This window comes from Gallinula chloropus, assembly GCF_964237585.1.
Source record: "Gallinula chloropus genome assembly, chromosome: 1".
In the NCBI taxonomy this organism is placed as follows: Eukaryota; Metazoa; Chordata; class Aves; order Gruiformes; family Rallidae; genus Gallinula; species Gallinula chloropus.
In genome coordinates, this window is record NC_140085.1 from 189,786,763 (window position 1) to 189,803,375 (window position 16,613).

General features: G+C 56.5%; 1 protein-coding gene across 1 annotated transcript in view; it reads right to left on the reverse strand.

Moving 5' to 3' along the window:
• Positions 1-15,968, reverse strand: part of ARHGEF17 (Rho guanine nucleotide exchange factor 17) — a gene marked incomplete at its 5' end in the record, with an annotated part of 36,994 nt that extends 21,026 nt beyond the window's left edge. The window contains one exon of the mRNA XM_084270100.1: positions 12,957-15,968. Within this exon, the coding sequence (XP_084126226.1) occupies positions 12,957-15,968 (3,012 nt within the window). The remainder of the gene's footprint in view (positions 1-12,956) is intronic.
• Positions 15,969-16,613: the final 645 nt, after the last annotated feature.

Here is a 16,613-nt window from a genome sequence, read left to right on the forward strand (position 1 = left end):
GATTCTCCAGGGTCTCGTAGCAGCTTTCTCCAGGGTTGTGCTAGGAGGAACCTGAATTTCAGCACCTCCTTGAGACCCAGTATGGAAGAAACTGGGGGGGGGGGGGGGGGGGGGGGGGGAGAGGAGGGGCGATAACTGGGATTTCTGCACCTTTTCTCTCCCGGGATGCTCCTTCCCAAGATCAGATCCCACTAGAGGGAGCTGGGGCATAGTGGGAACTACCAACCCATGGGGATAGTCCCCTGCCCCAGGGACCCCACAGTGTGTGTAGAACTCCCAACCTTAACAATTTTAACCTACCCTTGGCTTTATTTCTACCAAAACCCTGGGAAAAGAGGCTCAGAAACAAAACTGGTCCCACTTCCATCCATCCCAATGTAATGAGCAAACACCTCTGCAGCCAACAGCATCACCCCAACACGTAAAACTTGCTCACATGGGCAGAAAAGGCCCTGGCTGGAACTATCATCCAAACCAGGATGATGCTACTTCATCCAATCCTGGATTTCCTCAATCTCTTGGTTTCCCACAGGAAAATCACTTGGAAATAAAAACTTTGCCTTTTGGTACATCACTTGACCTCTTGGGATGGTTTTAAGCAGGAGGTGCCATCCTTGAGCATGAGTCAATGATTTTCATGAACACCAGTCATCACCTCTGGAACCAGTTACCTCCAGCCCTGGGTACCAGCCACCTCTATCCCTGGGTACCAGGCACCTCCAGCCCTGGGTACCACTCACCTCCATCCCTGGTACTAGTCACCTCCATCCCTGGTACCAGTCACCTCCTTCCCAAGGCACTTTATCCCATCCCTGAGTACCAATCACCTCCATCCCTGGGTACCAGTCACCTTCATCCCTGAGTACCAATCACCTCCATCCCTAGGACCACCAGATCCCATGTCCTGGAGAAGCCACCTAACACATCCAAGGGGCACACAAGAACCCGCTCCCCAGAAGAGAGGCCATGCCTGAGCCAGGCTGACGCCATCCAGCATTACATCCAGGGCTGCATCCCCTCCCACCCAGCCTCTTGCTGTTCTCCCACGGGTAAGAAAAGTCCGAGCCACTTTCCAAAGTGTAACTTCTTGAAAGGAAATAAGAGCATAAATCAGCAGCTCTGATTCAGCTCCTCTTCGGTTACTAATAATACTCCTGTGTTTATTCACAGCCCTGGGGCTGGAGATGTTTGCTTTTCCCTTGGTCGTGGTTTTTCCCAGGCTCCCAGCTCATAGAGGAGCCTTGATTTCTTCAGGGATGCTCCCATGGAGAAACCCAGCATTACAACCGCCTCTGGGACAGGGAGGAAGAGGAGGAGGATGAAGGATGATGGCTTCAGCCCCAAATAGATGAGCTGATAATTCAGCTGTTTTCCCTTTCTTCGACTTCTCGGCTGCGGTGATTCATCCTGGGAGGACACGACCTGGCTGTAATTCTGGGACTAAAAAATAAGGAGCAACTTGGAGCAACTATTTCAGGGCAGGGTGGAAGGATGCTGGGCATCCCAGTGCCATTCCAGTGAGTGGCAGCACCCAGAGTGATGCTGCTGGGATGGAGAGCGGGGAGAAGGAGAGAGGCTCATTTCCTGAAGCAGCCGCAATTCATCCTCTAAATCTGTTTTTCCCCAGGGATTTCAACTTGAAATTGGGGTTTGCACTGGGGTTTGAGGGGTTCCCTCTTTCCCCCCACCCCAAAAATACAAGGCTCAGAGTAATGCTGCCACATCTCAAGGCATCTTCCCTCCTGGGAGCTTACAGCACCCCATGGGTGACCCTTCCATGCTTCCTTCCCCCCCGCCCCTGCCCCGTGATGCTCACCCCAATTTACACACCCCCCCCCATTCCCATCTCTCCTCCCCCTGGTGCATTTGCAGAGCCCTTGCAAAACTTGTGTCACTGTGGTCCTGGGTGCAGCGGGGGGCTTGCTGGCCCCTCAGCCTTCCCTGAGCCCTAGAGCAGCTTTCACCAAATATGGAAGGGTTTTTTTGGCCTCCGGTTTTCGGCACGCAGGCCGCGGCCCAAGAGCGCAGCTTTCCAGATGCTGAGGTCAGCTGCGCTTTACTCCCCCTCCCCTCCTCCTTCTCTGCTGTCTCCTGGCAAGCTGGGCCCTGCACCCACCAGGGAAGGGGTAAGGCCACCCCCACCCATGCCCCCAGCATCCCTCGGTCCCCCATCAGCATCCTCCGATTCCCACAGCACCTTAAAAGCAAGGGGAGAAGGAAGCCAGGGAGGAGAAGGGTACCCAAAGGTGGCACCCCTTGGTACCCAAAGGTGGCACCCCTTGGAATCGCCATTCAATGCCAGCCCTGCACACGTTGGGGTAGGAGGTACCCTGGGTACCTGGGAGCACAGGGCATGGATTCAGGCAAAGGAAGGGGTGAGCAAACTTGGGGGAGCCAAAGTGGCACCCAGGAGATGATGGGCATCAGGAGCTGATGGGCACCCAGGAGCCAATGGGCACCTGAAAGCCAAAGAGCACCCAGAAGCTGATGGGCTTAGGAGATGATGGGCACCAGGAGCCAAGGAGCCACTGGACATCAGGATCTGAAGGGCACCAGGAACCAATGGGCACCTGAGAGCCAAAGTGCACCAAGGAACTGACTGGTACACAACAACCATGGGGCATAAGGAGCTGGTGGGTATCCAGGAGCCACTGGGCACCAGGAGCCAATGGGTTCCCATGAGCCAAAAGGCATCCAGGACTCCATAGGCACCCAGAAGCCAATAGGCACCCCAAGGGCACCCAGGAGCTGACAGATGCCCAGGATTCAATAGGTACCAGGAGTCCACAAGGACCCGTGGATCAACAAACACAAACTGATGGACACCCAGCAGACAAGAGACATCCATGAGCTTGTAGGCATCCAGAGTCCATGGGCACCCAAGAACTGATGAATGGCCAGCATCTAGAGGTACCAAGATGTCCATGGACACCCATGAATCCATGTGCAACTGGGAGCTGAGAGACACTCACAGCTGATGGGAACCCAGAAGTCAACAGGTACCCAGGAGTCCATAGGCCCCCAGAAGCCCACAGGCACCCAGAGGCTGATGGTCACCCAGGGGCTGATGGGTGCCCAGGAGCCAATAGGTACCCAGGAGTCCATGGGCACCCAGAAGTCCACAGGCATCCAGAGTGACTGGGGGATGCAGGAGTTGATTGGTTCGCAGGATCCAGCAGGTACCAGGAGTCCATGAGCACCCAGAAATCCACAAGTACCCAGGGGCTGATAGACACCCAGGAGCCAATAGATACCAGGAGTCCATGGGCCCCCCTGAGATGATGGACATACAGTAGCCAGGAACCCCAAACAGCCTGTGGTGTGCCCCTGCCCCAGCCCTTCTCATGCTCCCCCCTCTGCCTGGATCCTTGCCCTCAGCAACCATCTGGGTGCAACCACCAGGAGAAGACCGACCCCCTTTGTGCCCACACTGGCCTCCACCCCCAGCATCACCTGTGCCCCACAGACACCCAGCCCTGCAGCACCCCTCACTCATCAGGTCTCCTCGCCCAGCACGGCTGCAACTGGGATGGCAGCAAGCCAGCGGGGGGGGGAGGGGGGAGGTTGGGGGGGGGCAAGAAAGCCCATATTTCATGTCACATCACGGCGAGGCGAGAGGTGACGCCTTCCCTGCCATGTCATTGTCACAGCAGCACCCCAGGGGAGGGTGGGGGTTGAGGAAAAAAGGATGTTTCAGCATCTACTGACCTGCTCTGTGTTCGGATGACCAAGGGACGAGTCCCCTCTCTGCTTACTGAGGCTCCGAGCCATCTACATCCCATCTCACCAGGGTTTTGGGCAACCAAAAACCAAGAAAATAAGGACCAAAAGTGATCCCCTACTGCTATTGACGGCGTTTCTGCTGAGGGGTCAGGATGAAACCCTTCCAAAGAAAAAAAAACCCAAGAAGAAGGATGCCAAATCAGGGCAGGCCGAGGAGTCTGCTGCTACTCCAGCTAAAAAAAGCAGGAAACCATATCCCGGGCTTGGAGATGCCAATCTTCCCATGCAAACAACTCCCTTCTTGTTTTTTTTGGAGAGGACTGTAGGGCTCAGGAACGGGTGGTCACAAATAGCAACTCCACAGTACCGCCAAGGAAACCTTCTCCAGCCTCAGGAATCATGTGTGGATGCTGATGTCCCCACATTAGGATGGTGGCTCCTCTCCGGAGGGGGACCTGGCAGTGGTGATGCCTGTATCAGGATGGTGGGGTTTTCAGAGGGGACCTAACGGTGGCTGTTCCCCATTGGGATGGTGCAGCCTTCCAGAGTGGACCTGGTGTAGCCATTGCCCGAGCCCAGACTCACAGAACTGTAGGGGTTGGAAGGGACCTCCAGAGACCATCAAGTCCACAATGGTCACTCCTCTGGAGGGGACCTGGTCGTAGCCATCCTGGTGGTGGCTGTCCCCATGTTGTCACAGTGACTCCTCCAGAGCAGATGTAGTAGCGGTGATCCTTGTGTCAGAAGGGTAGTTCCTCTGGAGGGGACCTGATGGTGGCTGTCCCCATCCATGTCAGATGTCCTTCTCCAGAGGAAACCTGGTGGTGGACACCACCACAGATGTCCTTTCTCCAGTACAGCCATGTCCTAGTGGGGTTTAGTGGTTTCTTGGATGTCACTGGTAGGGTGGAAGGCAGTGGTGGGTGGCCATCCCCTGGTTCCCAAAAAAGGATGTGTCCAGGGGCTCTGGGACATTGCAGAACATGGGAATCACACAAGCCCAGCATGTTCCTGCCACCAACTCCTCCATCCCTCAAATTAAAGGAATTCACCATAAAATAATTCATATAAGGCACGGGTGGGAGAGGGGGCACGCAGCTTGGGGACAACCCCCTTCTGCAACCAGGAATGGTAGTGGTCACAAAACAACTGGTACCAGTGCAGGAGCTGGGCAGACTGGGACCAGCACCTCATCCCCTGGAAGTCAGATAGCTCCAATGGGAGTTTGTCTGAAAAGCTGGAATATTTTTACCCAGATGCTGATTTTCCTCCTCCCTCCTATTGGTCAGGCCACAGTTCCCAAAGACCCAAAAGCAAACATGCTATTTTTAGAGAAGAGTTCATTTACTGGAGCCATTCCCTTTGAAATTCCTCACCCATCCTCTCCATGGAAACCGAGGGAGCCCGAAGAAACAGCCCCACCGGGACCAACCATCAGAGCTTTAAAAAGAGCCACGTTGAGGGAAAGGGGGGTGGAAGTGGCTGATTTTTTTCTTCTTTGGACACATCCTGGCCTGGAAACACCCATGGTGGAAATGGCAATGTATTTGGTTTAGTGGGTTTTGTCTGTGCAAGCTGGGCTTGATGCCTTCAAGAGGAGATGTCCTGGAAGGTGGACCATGTCTGCTCTGAAAATCATGCCTGTATGGATAGTGGGGCCTGTAGTTTTGGATGGGTGCTGGGGATTGGTGCAGGGGGATCACTGTATGGGTGGATGGAGGTGGCTGGAGATGGGAGGAGATGGATGAGTGAAGATGGGTAAATGGCTGGCTGGTTGGGTGGAGATGGGTGGATGGATGGAGATGGATGGGTGGAGAGAGAGATAGGTGGATAGATATAGATGGATGGGTGGTCAGAGATGGGTAGATAGAGATCTATACATGGATGGGGATAGATGGATGGATGGGAAGGGTGGCTAGAGAAGGAAGGAAGGAAGGAAGGAAGGAAGGAAGGAAGGAAGGAAGGAAGGAAGGAAGGAAGGAAGGAAGGAAGGAAGGAAGGAAGGAAGGAAGGAAGGAAGGAAGGAAGGAAGGAAGGAAGGAAGGAAGGAAGGAAGGAAGGAAGGAAGGAAGGAAGGAAGGAAGGAAGGAAGGAAGGAAGGAAGGAAGGAAGGAAGGAAGGAAGGAAGGAAGGAAGGGAGGGAGGAAGGGAGGGAGGAAGGGAGGAAGGGAGGAAGGGAGGGAGTATCTTTCCCTGGTTTTGAGGGGAAAGCCCTGGGAGAAGCTGAAGAAACTAGGCCCTGCTGCAGCGCTGAAGCTGTGGGAACCACCCCATCAGGACCTGCCTGCACTGGATGGGTGAATGGAGCTTAGCAACAAAGTCACAGCAAGCGGAGACCTCAGAACATCCCCTCTCTGGTCCCTCCCATCACACAGGGACCAGCATCCGCAGGAAACGTCCTGCTTCCCAAATATCCCTGGGAACGGCTCTACATCCCATAACCCTTGCAAGGATGGACAAACACCAACAGCAACAAGACCCGGGAAGCTCAGAGACGCCATCCCACAGCTGAGTTTGGCAGGAAGGTACCAACAACCACATGTCTCAGAGATGCCAACCCACCACCTCCCCTCCACGAGCAGATCCGAGCTCAAGGCTGGTGGAACCTTTCCGTGGAAGCTCTGGAGGTGTGTGGTTCCACATGGAAAAGCCCCACCATACCTATGCACCCCTGCACATGGAGCACCCTGGATTTAGCCCTGCACGTGCACCTCAGCACCTGGGATCTCCCCAGGCACCTCTGCGGGTGCAAACTGGCCCAGCCGAGCTCCTTATGCACCCCTGGGTGCTCCTGCACGTGCACGGCAGCACCAGGACCTCCCCATGCAATTGCACATGTGCCCCGGCTTAAGGGACCTCGACTCCCCCATGGGCACCCCAGCTCAAGCAATGCACCCCTTGCACGCACACCCCGCAACCAGGGACCTCCTACACGCACACCCCTGAGCCAAGGTGCAGCCCTGCATGGGTGCTCCTGCAGCAGGGGCCTCTCTGTGTGCCCTTGCACCCCTCACCCCTCTGTGCACCCCTCCTGCATGTGAACCCCAGCACCAGGTACCTTTCTATGCACCCCTGCACAGGCACCCCTGCACCGAGGACGTCCTGTGCACCCCAGTACTGCAGACCACCCTGTGCAGGGATGCACACGCACCCTGCAGCCAGGGACTTCCCTTACCACCCTGCATGGACACCCCAGCACCAGGGATGTCTCCATGCCCCCCTGCACGGACACCCCAGAGTAAATGTCCTCCTTGTGCACCCCAGCATGGACACCCCAGCACCAGGGATGTCTCCATGCACCCCTGCATGGACACCCCAGCACCAGGGACCTTCCCTTACCACCCTGCATGGACACCCCAGCACCAGGGATATCTCCATGTTCTCCTGCATGGACATCCCAGTATCAGTGTCCTTCCTGTGCACCCTTGCATGGGCACCCCAGCACCAAGGACCTCCCTGTGCACCCCTGTACGTGTACTTCTGCAAACAGGAACCTCCTACACATACACCCCCCCTGCTCCAAGGACCTCTCCATACACCTCCACACGTGCTTCCCAGCATCAGCACAGGCTCACGGGTCTCTCCATGGGCTGGAAGTGGAGCTCAGGCCGGGCCTGGCTCAGCCTCCCACCCTCACTGCAGGCTCGGCCTCCTGCCAAGAGCCTGACCTTTGGGCCAGGCGGCCTCCAGCCAAGGCCAGCCCCCAGCACCGAGCTCAGCCCAACGCTAACCCTCTCGCTCCAGGGCCAGATCCTGCCCCACAGCCACCAGCACAGGGCACCCTTCACACATGGGGTGTTCCCCTGGGTTGTTTGGGCTCAATAATGTCTATCCCAGCTGGTCCAACCCCTCTGGTGGGGTTTACTGCCTAATTAATGAGAGGCCTTTAATTCAAATGAGGCGCTTCCCCTGCAAACCTCAGGGAAGCAACAGGGCTGTGCCATGTACAGGGCAGGCAGCAGGGACACGGACCAAGAGGGGTGGCTCTAGGTGACACCAGACGTGGTGACAGCAGACATCTGCAGCACCCAAGGGTAGCCAAGACCCCAAGGTCTTTGTCCCCGAGGAAGGGGCAAAGATGGGCAGAATTAAGGGGATTTAGGCTGGTTCCTCCCTGCTAAAGCCATGTTGCTTGCCCCTGTGATGGCAGCCCTGGTGTCAGTCCATGCCATTGATTGGAAGCATCACCCGTGGAGCTCCCCCACCCTGGATACCAACTAACTGCTCCTCACTCCTTCCCACCTCCAAAGGGCAGCAAGGGCTGCCTGCGTGCCTCAGTTTCTCTCCACCCTGGCAGTTTGCTGAGCACAACAGAGCTGGAGAGGAGCCAAAACCCAGGCAAACCATCAGTGCAGGCTGCCTGCGTGCCTCAGTTTCCCCACACCCTGGCAGTTCACTGAGCACGGCGGAGCTGGGGAGGAGCCAAAACCCAGGCAAAGCATTGGTGCAGGCACCGGGAGAGGAAAGCCAACATTAACCCATTCCCATCCTCCCTCCACAATGGTTCAAGAGACCTCCAGTAACACCAAAACATGAGAAAAACTCCGAGCTATGACCCAAAAACCTGCTTTCTGTGGAGATTTACAGATAGGGAACTGAGGGATAAATAGGTCTGAAGATGCCAAACTTTAGCCATGGAATATATATATGGATGGTGCACGGATGTGGCCCTTCAGCTGACCCCAAAGTGAGGATGAACTTCTGGAGGAGGAGCTTGGAGGGACAATGCTCCAGAGGGATGGGGTGGAGGGAGGTTTACGCAAGTGTCCCTGGGAACGTGACCCTGATGCTTCCCTCCAGGGATTCCCCTCCAACCCTGATGACTTTTTTTTAGGGGTACAGCCATCCTTCCTGGGGAGCCACAGATGGGGAAGGCAGCGACCAGGGCACCTCAAATGCACCCCAAATGCATCCTTGCACAGCACTGGGCTGTTGCACAAGTGTGTGCATGGCTGTGCACGCATGTGTTGCCCATGCCAGAAGCTCATGAGATGCTGGAGGCAGAAAAACTTCTCTGTCTCGAGGTTTTGGTTTTTTTTTTTCTTGATTTATTGAAATTATCTCTTCTTCCTGCAGTCCCCACACTATGCACCGGAGCAGGATGTGTTTCTAATGGTTCCTGGGGAATTAAAAGCTTCATGCCCAGTATCAGCAGCTCTTCTGCACCCAGGACAGCTTGGCCAGCTCCAGCCCCATGGAGGATCGCTGGAAAGCACCCAGGACAAACAGTCCTGCTGCTGAGGGAGAACAGCACGTTACCTCTCTGAGACAGGACATGCTGGGCGGCCGAATCCAGCAAACAGCCAGCACGGTGGTGCTCACCTCTGCCAAAGCCACCCCCAAAATGTAGGGGCTGAGAAAATACCTTGGGGGAATGATGCTGAAGGGATGGTGGACCCTAAAAGAAAATCTTGGGGGAAGGATGCTGCAAGAATGCTGGACCCCAAAAGAGTATCCTGGGGGAAGGATGCTGCAGGGATGCTGGACCCCAAAATAATATATTGAGGGAAGGATGCTGAAGGGATGCTGGACTCCAAAAGAAAATCTTGGGGAATGACGCTGCAGGGATTCTGGACCCCAAAATAGTATCATGGGGGAACAATGCTGCAGGGTCGTTGGGCACCAGGAGAATGTCTTGGGGGAAGGATGTCACAGGGAGACACAACCCCGAAAGAATAACTTGAGGGAACAAGATAAACCTTGGGAGATAATATTTTGAGGTAACATTGCCCCACAGACCCTTTTACAAATCCCTTCCTAGCATCGTTCACTGGAGACGGACACCAGGATGACCAGACCATCACCATGCCATGGTGACAGATGCTCAATGTCCCCAAAACCCTCAAGCAGTGACGACCACTTCCCCAAGCAGCCAACCGACCACATGACTCCAGCCCTCTCCATTGAGTTAGAAAGAAGAAGGGGAAAGGTGGGGGGGGGAGGCTAGGAATATTAAATATATAACAAAAAAAAGCTTGTTTCTTTGCTGTGGGTCAGGGAACACGTAAATCTCCACTCCCAGCCAGCCGTCCCGGTGCCAAGTTACATCCGGTACTTGATGCTTTCACCTATAATTAAACCAACTCCCTTGCAGGGCTTGGTCCCCATCCACCTTCTAATCCCACCCCCCAGTCCAGCCCTGGCTGGTGCCATCTGAAAGAAAACATCCCAGCTCTGCTATATATATAAACAAATATATATATATACATATAAAATCACCTAAAAAATAGAAAGAAAATATCCTGGTTTCAGTTATTTTATGGCTGCAGCACAAAGAAATTTGAAGGCAGGAGGGAGATTGGAAGATACAGCTGGGGAGTTGTCCTTAAAAGGGAAAATTTGCACCCTCTTCCCAGATGCCAGTGGGTTCAAGCAAGGTGAGGAGCAGCGAGGAGCAGCATCCCCAAGGAGAAGGGCCTGGGGGGTCCTGGTGGATGACAGGTTGGCCATGAGCCAGCAGTGTGCCCTGGTGGCTAAGAGAGCCAATGGGATCCTGGGGGGCATCAAGAGGAGCACGGCCTGCAGGTCAAAGGAGGTGATTCTCCTCCTCTGCCTTGCCCTGGTCAGGCCCCACCTGGAAACTTGTGTCCAGTTCTGGGCTCCCTGGGATAAAAGGGACAGGGATCTCCTGGAGAGAGTCCAGAGGAGGGACACAGGGATGATGAAAGGCCTGAAGCATCTCCCCTATGAAGAAAGGCTGAGTGAGCTGGGGCTGTTCAGCCTGGAGAGAAGCAGCCTGAGAGGGGATCTGATCAATGGTTATCAGTATCTGAAGGGTGGGACACAGGGGGACATGGCCAGCCTCTTCTCAGTGTCTGTGGGGACAGGACAAGGGGCGATGGCCTCAAGTTGGAGCACAGGGAGTTCCACACCAAGCTGGGGAAGAGCTTCTTCCCAGTGAGGGTGAGGGAGCCCTGGGACAGGCTGCCCAGGGGGGTGTGGAGTCTCCTTCTCTGGAGATATTCCAGCCCCGTCTGGACGCCGACCTGTATGACCTGTCCTAGGGAGGTGCTTTGGCAGGGGGGTTGGACCCGATGGGCTCTGGAGGTCCCTTCCAACCCCTACGGTTCTGTGATATGTCCCTGAGGTGATGCTCAGCCAAACTGGGCTCCAAGTTGCCAACACCCAGTGCTGGAACCGGTTAAAAGAAAATAATAATAAAATAATCCATCTGAAATGTTCCCAAAGTGATCAGGGTTGGGGGTAATACTGGGGTGTGGGGTCACCAGAGCATCCCTGATACTGGGACCATCTCGGGATGGACGCTGTCCCTGGGGCACAGCCGGGAGCTGCCTGAATAAGAAACATCTCTTTATGAATTATTAACATAAACCACGTGTGATACAAACCTGCCCCATTAATAATTCAGTAAGGGATTTCTTCCTAAATAAATGCCACCAGGTGTGCTGCCTGGCCTTGGGGGCCTGCTGATGTCCTCAGGGTGCTGCCAGTTGTGGCCCTGGGAGGTTCTTTGTCACCCTGCTTAATTACAAAGCTTGATGCTCTGATAGCACTTCCCACCCTGAGACTGGAGAGGACGAGGGTCTTCCTCTAACTGGTACCCAAGGCAAAAATGCTGCAAAACTCACCCAAAATTACTTCTAAGGATGTTTTATGCAAGAGCAAGGAGCTCCTCATTCTTGGCCACCGATGGTTGTTGTTCAGCAAAAGAGACAACCTGATGGAGAAGAAGCTGTATGGGGGGGCAGAGCCCCCCAGGAGAGTATCTTAGGTGGGATGATACTGTAGAGATACCCAACCCCAAGAGAACGCCTTGGGGAAAAGATGCTGCAAGGATGCTGGATCTCAGGAAAATATTTTGAGGGGAGGATGCCACAGTGATTCCAGATCCCAGGAGAACATCTTGGTGGGGAATAATGCTGCAGGGATGCTGAACCCCAAGATCCTATCTTCTGGGAATAACACTGTGGGGATGCTGCACCCCCAAGATACCATCTTCAGGGAGTAACACTGTGGGGATGCTGGACCCCAAGATACTGTTATCTTCAGGGAAGAACACTGTGGGGATGCTGGACCACAGGAGAATATCTTGGGGGGAAGATGCTCCAGGGGTGCCTGTCCCCAAAAGAATATTCTGGAGCATGCAATGAAAAAAGGCCCATTCCACACAGCTCTGCCCTGGCCAGCAAGGGTTACAGTGCTGGGCTCAGCCTCGGGGACTTCACGCTTGGCTGCCAGCGGCTGTTGGAAGGGAACCGTCCAGCCCGTCCTCTTAAATCGGCATCAAAGCAGGGCAAGAGAGCCCTGCCAGCCCTGTTCCCGCGAGCTCTTGGCTCATCCCCTGCAGAAATGGGTATTTCTGGGCTTTGCCCAGAGCTATTAAAAGCCCCGTGGGTGCCGGCGCTTGCTGTGCTGCAGGAGGAGGTGGTGCTTCCAAGAGCTTCCCGGCACAAACACCCGGAGCGATGGGAACCCAAACCCACCTTCAAACAACAGCTGAAGGGCCTGCAATGCTGGAAAAACCTACCCTCAGGAAAGACCTCAGGATGCAAAAGGTGGTTTGCTCACCCCGAAAGCGCGGTAGCCGCGCTTTCGGGGTGAACAAACCACCTTTTCCATCCCCTAAGCAGCACTAATTCTTCCATGGAGAAGAGAAAACTTCACCGATCCATAAAACACTCAGTGCTTACACCAGAATATTCTTCCCCTCTTTATCCAATGCTGCTGGCACAGCAAAGCCCATGGTCCCAGGTAGAAAGATGGTGATTTTTTTTTGGGGGTGGAGGGAGAGAAGATGCTGATTTGCTCAATAAAGGGTATGACGTGGGGAATCCCAAAGCAAAAGGGCTTTTTTAAGCCCTTCCCAACCAATGAAAAGGCAATTTTGGGGGTCAGCATCTCAAGGCTGGCCAAGAGCACACCCATTTCCCCAGACCTTATATAGCATTCCCAGGAGATGCTATATATAAATATAGCATATAAAATTTATAGCTATAAAAACCTCCTTCCACCAAAATGTCAAGCTATTTAACCTGAAAACAGCTTCTTCCCACCCCCCCAAAAAATCACCTTTTTATTAGGGATGTTGCTCCTACAAACAAGAGCTCATCCCCTTGGGACCACCAGGAAAGGGCTGAGAAGGCTCTTGGCAGCACATCCGCGCATGTCCCCAACAAAGGACACACGAGGGACCTCCAAAGCCACCAACACTTTGGAGGAGGGGTCACGTACCCCACGAAACGAAAGTGTTTTTAGGATGGATGAGCACTTACCACCTGTGGCTTGGTCCTGGGGCTGTGTTCATCAGGTGGCCGTGGGCATCGGGGCAGCCTGGGTGGTGGCGCAGTGGGCGGAGAGCAGGGTCCATCCCCAGGACCGGGGGACGCGTCACCTGAGTTGAGTGCCAGCATGTACCGTTTGGTGACATCCTCCAGTGAAGGAGGCTGAAGGGTCGGGAAGGATTTGCCAGGTGAACGGCCGGCAGCCGGTGCAGGGAGGTGGCTGTGGTGGCCGGAGGGGACGAGCGGCTCGGGGACGGTGATGGGGACAAAGGTGGCGGGCTCACTGGTGTGACGGACGTGCTTGGTGGGCGGCCGGCTCTTGGTGAGGACAGCAGGTGCCGGTGGCGGTTGGTTTTCCTGGTGAGCCGTGCGGTTGGAGCGCTTCTTGGAGCTGCGCCGGGCGATGCGAGGGGACAACACATCTGCCAACTTGGGGTCAAAGCCGTAGCCGCGGCTGGCGCCCGGTGCTGCTGGTTGTGCCGAGAGGATGGGCTCACTGCTGGATGGAGGGATGCTGGCCTCCAGCTCACTGATGGCCTCACCGGGACCTTCGAAGGCGCCAGCCGGCAGCTCACCGCGGCGGCTGGGGTCACTCAAGGACTTCTTCTTGATGGTCTTGCCGTTGCCCTTCTCATCAATGAGTTTAGCCATGGCGCCAGGCTGGCTGACGATGGTTTGGATGAGGCTACTGTAGTCCCGCGGCCCGTCGCTGCCGAGTGACAGGTCGCTGCCTGCGCTGCCGGCACTGCCTGCGATGGCAGCAGGCTGGGGGATGCCTGCCTTGGCACTCAGCGAGCCCAGGAGGTTGCTGTCGACGGAGAAATTCTTCACCTCCTCTGCCATCGAGCACCTCCGATGAGGCATGGGGTCACTCAAGGAGCGGTAGGGCTCGGTGCCACCCTCACTGCCACCCTCCATCCCATTGGCACTCCCCAAGGGGAACTTACGGCGGCGCCGCAAGCTGCCGGGGGTGCTCGGTGTCTCCAATTTGCCCGCTGGAAGGTCTTCAGCTGTGGCTGCTGGGTGAGGGGGCAGTGGTGTTTCGGTGTCACTGGCTGTTGGCCCAGTGTTGGGCAGTGTCCAGGCATCCACAGCTTCACACAGGTCTTGGAAAGGCATCCCTGTGGGCTCCAGCTCCGTGACGATGCCCTCATCTGTCACGCTCGACTCGTGACCTGACAGCTCCTCCACGGATTTCCTGCGAGCGAGGTTCTCCTCCAACTCCACTTCCTTCAAACACTGTGCGCTCTCCACCTGTCCCCGAAGGCTCACGTCTGCTGTCCCTGTCGGTGCCACCACCTCAGTGCCCTCCACACCTCCACTGTCCTTCTGCTCAGCCATGAAGCCGTAGTCCTGCTGGGAACTCATCCTGCTGATCTTCTCAAAGACCTGCCTTGCCTCTTGGATGTACTGGTCCTGGATGACCATGGGGAGAGAATCCTCCTCTCCCTGCTGTCTCCCATCCAAAGCCACCCGGTCCTGGCTGTCAGCGGTGGCCAGGAGGAGCTCAGAGGAGCTCTGCTTCATGGTGCTCTGTAGGAACAGCCGTCGTGTCCCTGATTTTTCAGAGCAGGTGAAGGACTTGGCCCGACGCAAAGTGGCTGTCAGGTCCTTGAGCGTCGGCCGCTCGCCTGGCGCCCAGCGGTTGGGGGGCTGAGAGGCACCATGGCTACCTGGGGAAGGGTTGGTGATGCTGGAGCAGCCGTCAGAGCCAGCGTCAAGGCCGATCCTCACCCCTTTCTTCTTCACCTTCAGCTCTGAGAGGTCCGATTTGAGGAAGCTGAGGAGTGTCAGGGTCTCGGTGGCAATGTCAGGGTTGGACAAGGACTTGCGGTGTTTGGCCCGCTCCCCTTCCAGCGTAGGCTGGTGCAGGCTCTCAGTCCCAAAGTCCGGTTTCACCTTGGCCGTGCCCTGTGGCAGCTTGGGCCGGACGCGGACCACCGGCTGTCCCCATGCCAGGCCATCGCTCGTCCCAAAACTGGGTGATCGATAGACGCCGTAACCCGCCTGGACAGTCCGCCCTTGGTTGGGCCAACAGATCCCAAACTGTTCCTCTTCCTTTAGCGTCTCTGTACTGGAATAACGACTGCTGCTCCGCGACCCGCCGGGGCTGCTGAAGGGCAGGATGTTCACCTTGGAGACACGGGCCACGGCGGGCAACGGATGCCGGGAGACCATCCTCCCACATCCTTCAGCCTCAGCATCGCCACCATCCGCCGGGCTCTCCCAACCACCGCTCTCCTTCTTCTTCCGGGCAGCCCGGTGACGGTGGGCACCGGTTTGCCCTTCACCTTCGCTGCCCGACGAAGCGCGGGGGGAACGGGATGCTGCCGCTGCTGCTGCTTCATCCTCCCCGTTGGAGCGGGGTGATGGGGAGGAGGAGGGTGGTTGCGGTCGAGCCGAGTTATGCCAGGAATGCGGGCCGGGCTCCGGCGGAGCTCCGCGGGGAGAACGGAGAGCCGGGTGCGGGACACGGCTGCGGGGTGGAGGCGGAGGGGGAGCTCCCCGAACGCTCCCTGTCCCGGTTCCGCTCCCGGGTCCGCTCCCGGCCGCGTTCCCGTTCCCTATCCCGCTCCCATTCCCGTTCCCACTCCCGGTTCCCCCCGTAGGTTGCCGGCAGCTTTCCCCGAAGAGTTTCCGCATCGCCGGGACGCTGGGCCAACGCGGCGGCTCCGCGTTTAACCCCGGGCCCGGCGGCGACGACGACGGCGGCGGCGGCGGCGGCAGTGGAGGAGCCGGGGACGGTAGCTGAGCCCCTGCATGAACCGGGCCCGTTGGCTCCGGCTCGGTAAAACGAAGCGAAAGCTGCCGTACCGATGGGGCCAGGCTGCCAAAAGCCCGGCCCGGTTGTTGCTCCGCGATCGACGCTGAAACTTTCCTACCCGGGAAGAAGAAGAAGGAGGAGGAGGAGGAGGAGGAGGAGGAAGAGGAGGAAGGCGGGGAGGAGGCGGGCAAGAGCCACCGACCCGCCGCTACCCCCCGACCGCTGACCCCCTCCGCCATTGTCTGCCCCCCCCCGCCACCACCACCACCCCCACCGCCGCCTCCTCCGCCCGCCCCCCGGCCCCGCCGCCGCCGCGCCCCGGCCCCGGCCCCGCCGCAGGCACCGCCCGGCCCCGCTCCTCCTCCGGGCTGCCAGCGGGCTTCATCCCTCCCGCTTTGTTTTCTCTCTCTCTCTCCTCTTTTTTCTCTTCTTTTTTTTTTTTTTTTTTGGCTTTTCCTCCTCCCTCACCCCCTGCTTTTTTATTTGGTGCATTCAAATAAACTTTCCTCCTCGGGGGCGGAGTTTCCTCCCGCAGAGGGGGATGGTTGGAGATTTTTCCCTTGGGGGGGGGGGTGTTCTCTTCTTTAATTCATTATTTGGATTTAATTTAAGGAGGGGGAAGCGGAAAGGATGGGGGGGGGTGAGGTGGGGGGAGGAAAGCAGCAGCAGAGTTGCCTTCCCTCTCTCGGGATAAGTGGGAGCACCCTGTATCTGCCCCCACCCCCTCCCCAGCACCTTCCATCCTCCCCCCACATCTTCCATCCTTCTCTGCATCCCCCCCCCCCCCAACATCCATCCTTCATCCCTTTCCGTCCAGCTTTATTTATCTATTTATTTATTTACTTAGAAGCTTTAGTTCTTTCTTTCAATATTTATTTATTTAA